Raw genomic sequence first — 6,385 nt, forward strand, 5'->3', positions numbered from 1 at the left:
TTTTTTTTTTTTTTTTGCTCCTGGGTTTTTTTTTTTTTTTTTTGCTCCTGGGAGCAAATCTGAAACGCTGCCTTGCTGCAGACTGACAGATTTGGATGGGAATGTGGAGCTGGAATGGAGCCCTTCCCAGGAGGGGGTGGAAGAGCAAGACCACAACCGGGGCTGTTTCCACCACAGACCATCCCAGGGCAGTGAAATCCAGGAGCACCAGCAGAGCCAGGGTGGGTGAAATGGGATCCCAGGAGTGGGAGTCACCCGGAGTTCCCATCTGCTGTCTCCTGGCACAGGCTGGGTTACCGCAGAGCAGAGGACATCACAGAGCTCTTCCTGTGCCAGGGGACTTCCACAGCGCCCGTGGGGACAGCCACAGCCACASAGCAAAGTCCTGAGCTGGCAGGGGCTGCAGGCTCACAGCATCGTCACCTCCAGCCTGCCGGGGCTTTCTGCTCTCCAGAAATCCCGTTCCATTTGTGGGGCTGGGCTGGAACACCTCAGGGTTCCTTCTGGGAAACAGCTGGGCTTGTTCCTGGCTGTGTGACCCGAGCTGACCTCCTTCTGCAGCCCCATCTGCAAGCAGAGTGGCACCCAAAGTGCTGCAGGGCCAAAACCTCTCCAACCCAAGCTCATCCCAGTGTAATGCATTGTCCTGGCTGGAGGCTGGGGAATGCAGGATTTGGCTTTTAGCACCAAGGACTAAAGATGGCAAAGACCTCTCAGCATGTGATGTTTGACTCCTCCCTGCCTTTGGTGGGTGTTCAGCACCCCCCACCCCATCAGAACCAGCCCCAGCAGCTCAGTTCACACCTCAAGCCTGATTTATTCCAGTTTATTCCCTTCCTTAGGTCCCCACTCAACTCAGCTCCCAGCACACAACCCCACAGAGGTTCCTTGACAGGGACACATCCATGCTGAGCACCACCAGGGCACCGGGACCTTCTCCCCCTTTCAGCAAGGAAGGAGGAGCTTCACAAACCCAACACCAGCTCCCGTTTTCCATTTACATCACCAGAACACACCACAACCCTTCCTGAGCTGAAGCCTTCTGCCTCACCCACTGACACATAATAAACACTCAAGGTTTACTAGCAATTTATCCAGAATCAGCCAGCGTTGCTGGGAGGGATATTAATTCAGTTTTTATGATATTTAAATTCAGCTTTTCTGCACAATTTGTGYGATTTCAGGCAACTTCACTCTGCAAAAACCCAGCACTGTGGTCTCATTTGCTTGAGGGGAATGGAAAGTATCCATTGCTCCCTGCAAAGACTCCCCCACATCCACAGAAACAAAACCCAGAGGTGTGGGTCAGCTCCAGAAAGCTGCAATAAACTGTTCCACACCTCTCCTTTCCTCAGCCTGCTATAAATACACATTACAGCTCGCTCAGCCAAGGGGTAACAAAGCAAGGAAAATTAAGACAAAGACGATTACCCAAGAGTAATTTCCCCTTTTAAATTTTTTATACAAAGGCCTGATGTTAATTGAGTATTCCTGGTGACAAGAAGGCTGCGAGAAGCTTAGCCCTGGAGTCCCAGCATTTAGAACAAAATCCCAGGGGATTTTACTGTGACTTTTCCCTCAAATCCCTCCAGGGCTTGGCATCTATGAGTGTTTTCCTGCTGGGAGCCCATGGATAGTGCAGGGCTGGGAAAAGCTGTGGTCACTCATCTGCTGTCCACCAAATACCTGGACAAATCCATCCCCAGGGGCAGGAGAAGCCCTGCGGGATGCGTGGGAATCCGTGGATCTTTTAATAGACTGACAGGAATTTTCTGGCACCCRTCTCCACCAGGTGAAGCAAACTTGAAAACATTTTAAATCAGAATGGGCTCCGAGAACGAGGCCAGGGAACGCCAGGAAAGAAGGGAAGTGACTTATCCCTGAAATATGAAGTATTGTTCAACCAGGAACATGGCAGATCTGCCAAACCTCCGCAGGACACGCTCAGCCCCACAGAAAACCCCCGCTCTGCAGGAGCTCCTGGCACATTCCTGGTACCCAAAATGTGGGCAGCCACCTGCTGCAGCACAGCCCTCACTTCCCAGGAACAGGGCAGCATCCGTTTTGTCTCAATTGAGAGGATTTCCTGATGAAATCCRTCAAACACACCTCCTGCAGGCACTGGCACGGCCGATGCCACATTTCTAACCAGGCTCCCAAAATCCCAGCTGATTTGTTGAGGTGGGTAAGACAGCGGGGTTTATCTTGCATTAAATAAAACCCCTCAGTTTTATTATAATCTCTTCTTTCTATTAATTATTTTGTGGTATTATCAGCCTCTTAAATGTGCCAGATTTTCTGCCTTCCCTTTCCTGTGAGATTTCTCTGTCAGTGACCAGGGAGCTGGGGTGATGGAGAGCAGGGTGCTGCTAGACAAGCTGTAATCACAGAATTATTAGGTGGAAGAGAGCCTTGAGATCACCTCACCTGCCTCAAGCTGCCCTTCTCTCCCTTTAGTTTATCACCAAATATTTGATGTGATTTTTCCTGACTTCTCAAGGCACAAGGCAACTGGACAGCTGGTCAGACAGAGCCTGCTACCAGCCGAATCACAGTTTTGGGATGAATTAAAAATTAAAAATTAAAAATTAAATAATTTTAAAGGGATTGGCTCCTCCATAGAGAGGGATGAGCAGAGCAGCCTCCTGTCCTGGATCAGGGGGTGTGGGACAGATCAGGTGACAGCTCAAGTGTTCCTATATGGGGATGGGGGAGGGCAGCAAAGAGAAACCCGAGGCACCTCTGTGTTCCAAAGCACCATGAGGAGCTAAACACCACTGCTAAAACCTGCTGCAAAGCTAAAAAGAAGATCACACAGCAGGCATTGGTAAAAAAGCAGCACTGGGAAATGAGCCCTGCAGGTTTTCCATGAATCCTGTGGGAACTTGGAATGCAATCTGCAGTTTTGGGGTCTCCGTCACCAGCCCCCCACCAAGCACTGTATTTCCATTTGTTTCTCATCTGCCCCCCAAAGTGGGGGATTTTCAAAAAAAAAGCTGGATTTTCAGAAAAACACRTGAAAACCAAAAGTTTGTCCAGCACTCCGCAGAAAATGGGTCAAGCCCTGGCAGAGAAACCATCACCAACTTAACAGGGACAGGCAGTCCTGGCTGCTCCCAGATTTGGGCTCRAAAACATCTCAGGGCTGGCTTATCTGTCTGCCCACAGAGCTCCCCAGAAATAAATAACTGCCTGTGTGAGTGACAGCTTCCAAACTCAGCTCAGAAAGGTTTACGATGGGCTGAGCCTCCTGTGAAGCATCAYCGAGGCAGCTCCTCATTGTAATACTGGAAGGAAGTGGCCAAAACGTTTGCTGAAGAAATTCAAAAGTTTTCCAAGAACAAAATCAGAGGGGAAAACAAAGAAAGAATTTAATGTGCCGCCCACAGCTGCCTGGAAAGCTCAGTGATTCAGTGACAGAAGTTGTTCACAGGGAGCTTTTCATCCAAGGCTGAAAAGGCAGGAGGGAGCAGTGGTCACTTATCTTTCCAGAGGGTGAGGGATGGGGGAGCACTGCTCACAGATAAAAACTCATGTTTCATGTTTTTATCAGCCCTGTTCCTTCGCTTGCTGCTCCGAGATTACCGGAGATGGAGGAGGAGCACAAATCTCAAAAGCCAACACAAAACTTGATTTTTTATGAAATAAATAACTTTCCAGAAAGGAAAACCAGGCAAAAATCCCTCTGCAGCCCCCGCAGAAGGCTGTGAGCGTGTGTCCAGCCCCAGTGGGCAGCGCTGCCTCCCGCAGCCCCGGCAGGAAGCACCTTGGCAGCCACCCCGGCCCCAGCCCCGGCGCAGGAAGGGCAGAGCCATTCCTCACTGACAAAGGAAAACAAGTCCCAGCCCTCCCCAGCGGAACCAGGAGGGCAGAGGCTGCTCCACCTGCTCCCCTGGCACGTTTGGGGACCAGGCATCACCTCCTGACACAGCCACAGCAGCACATCCTCCTCTTCCATCATCAAACATTTTGGCTGGCCCCAAACTCTCCTCAATGGAAACCACAGTGTGGGATGAAAAAAAAAATCGCACAGGTCGTCCACAAATTTGGTAGGATTTGGATTTGACAGCAACCTTGACCACAGCCCAAAGCTGCAGAGCTCAGTTTGCACCCCAGAAGTCTCCATCCTAACAAACACCACAGCAGCTGAGGGTGGATCTTCCCATCACCAGCTCAGCCTCTTTTTTTTCAACCAACTTTCCATGTCCCAGRCTCATCCTGCCATTTCTGCTATGGAATGTGGGACAGGGATGGGGGAACAGGGGATCAATCAGCTCAGGGAGGTCACTTACCACCAAATACAGCATGGTGTACAGCGAGAAGGACGCGTGCCCGGAGAAGAAGGATTTCCTGCAAAACAAAGCAGGTGCTCAGAACCAGCCAGGATAACCCTCACTATTATGATTTTCCCTATAATGTGGTGGCTTGCCTGTGGAATCTGAGGGTGCCAGAGGAACCCACAAGCCCCARTTCTCTGGGTTATAAAAGCCCTGTTATCCGCCCTGCTTGCTGGTGAGGCAGARAGCGAGCGGGTGGACAGGATGCTCGCATTGTTTGTCCCTTCCTGGCCTCCTCATGGGACAGCAGCTATTTCCAGGATAACCCAGTAACTCATCCTCTCGCCTCAAATAACCGGGAAACCCTAAAAAAATGAGAGGTGAGCAACTTCTCTGGGTATTTAACTGCAGCAAGAGGAATGTGCCCGTGGAAAAGTCAAAATTGGGCATTGGAGGGGTTTGRCAGAGCTGCAAAGGGAGGCACTGGCTGTCCTGGATTTGTGGTGGAGCCTTTCCTGAGGAGAAGCTCTGTGCTCATGGGACAGCTTGGGCTCACCATGAGCTCAGCTCCGGGGCTGAATTCCCACACGGAGCAGCAGCTTGGGGAAACAATAGGGTAGGAGGAAAGAGAAAGGAAAAGAAATGTTATTCAGCCGAGTGCCACACTTCCCCAGGGAAACTGCTGGTCACTGGGACATGGATTTACAGCCTTAGCAGAAAAAGCAGTTTCATAGAATCCTCAAAAGGTTTGTGACGGAGGGGACTTTAAAGCTCATCTCATTCCAAATCCCCTGCCATGGATGGAGATGCTTTCCAGTAGATGAGGTTGCCCAAAGCCCTGTCCAAGCTGGCCTTGAACACTTCCAGGAATGGAGCATTCCCATCTTCTCAGTGCCTCATCACCCTCTAAGTGAATAATTTCACCCTAAAACCCAGTCTAACCCTACTCCCAGTTCTAAATTCGAATCCTTGCTAAATCAGACACATKTAATAGCAGCAACCCACAGGTTCTCACCTGGCCTCCTGCACCCTGCTGTCGTTTCCCCTGCAGGTGTAGTTCTGGATGTAAACTCCCTTGGAGCAGTTGATGGTGGAGAAATCCAGGTCACACACGGCCAGGAAATGCGGCCGCAAGCGCCCGACGGACACTTTGGCAATGTCTGTGAAGGACTGGCTGATGGCACAGCCAAAAACAAAGCAGCCCACTTGCTTGTAGAGGGCTGCCACGTAGGGGTTCTGGATGAAGGAGCGCGATTTCTCCTTCAGGTAGTGGATGCGGTAGAGCTCTCCCGTTATGATCTGCAAAAGAAGCACAGCAGAGAGGTCAAAAATGTGTAAAACCAGGGATCAGACAGCTCTGAGATCTCAAATCAGGAATCTGCTTCTTCAATGACCATGAAGAAACCAAAYCCAGAGTCTCTGCATCCTCCTCCTCTTCCCTCCCAATGCTCGGAATGTTGTTTAAGGAAAAATCCAATAAACAAACAAAAATAAAAGGGTAGATTTTGGGTTAGCACGTTGGCATATCTTCACAAAAGTGAAATAACGCCCCAGCATAGTGGGAAAAGAAAATTGACATGAACCAGATAAAGAATTACTGTGTGTTGGGAAGGAGAGGCCAGACCCATTACCCTCTTATCAAACTGATTTTGGAGGAAAATAAACACACAGCCTGACTATCTTCCTCTCTTAAAGTCATTAACAACCAGAAAGCCCCAAATTTTTCAGATTCTGGCTCAAAACTTGCTGCCAGCAGACCCAATTCAGACCTCTCAAGGCCCCCTTATAAAGCCCAGCTATTTTGGGGCATTTTAAGGGGTCTTGTTATCACCTGGCAGCAGATTATGTTTTTCTTGTGTCAGGGGTGCTGAGGTTTGACAATATCGCCATAAATCACTGTCAGGGAGCAGAGGACCCAACTTCTCACATTCATGACTCTTAAAAGGCAGGTTAATGAAAATCAGGCTGTGAAATGAAGTCCAAATGTCTCACCTCTCCCAAAGAGCCAAAGGTTTAAATTGTTCTCCGTCACGCTACACACCTCAGTTTTAAGCTCCAGATTTACAGCTTTAGGATTTCATTCATTACTCTAAAATGTTTTTATACCT

At 49.5% G+C, this 6,385-nt stretch overlaps 1 protein-coding gene across 2 annotated transcripts in view; it reads right to left on the bottom strand.

Annotated features, from left to right (window-relative positions):
- The window catches only part of PLPP3 (phospholipid phosphatase 3), a 41,575-nt gene that overhangs the window by 9,325 nt on the left and 25,865 nt on the right, over nucleotides 1–6,385 (bottom strand). For both annotated transcript variants that reach the window (XM_057385477.1, XM_057385478.1), the window contains exons 3-4: nucleotides 5,293–5,576; nucleotides 4,293–4,350 (exon numbers count right to left, since the gene is read on the bottom strand). In XM_057385477.1, coding sequence (XP_057241460.1) covers nucleotides 4,293–4,350; nucleotides 5,293–5,576 — 342 coding nt within the window. The remainder of the gene's footprint in view (nucleotides 1–4,292; nucleotides 4,351–5,292; nucleotides 5,577–6,385) is intronic.

This window comes from Malurus melanocephalus, unplaced genomic scaffold (assembly GCF_030028575.1).
Source record: "Malurus melanocephalus ecotype Western Australia unplaced genomic scaffold, MMel_1.1 scaffold_831, whole genome shotgun sequence".
In the NCBI taxonomy this organism is placed as follows: domain Eukaryota; kingdom Metazoa; phylum Chordata; class Aves; order Passeriformes; family Maluridae; genus Malurus; species Malurus melanocephalus.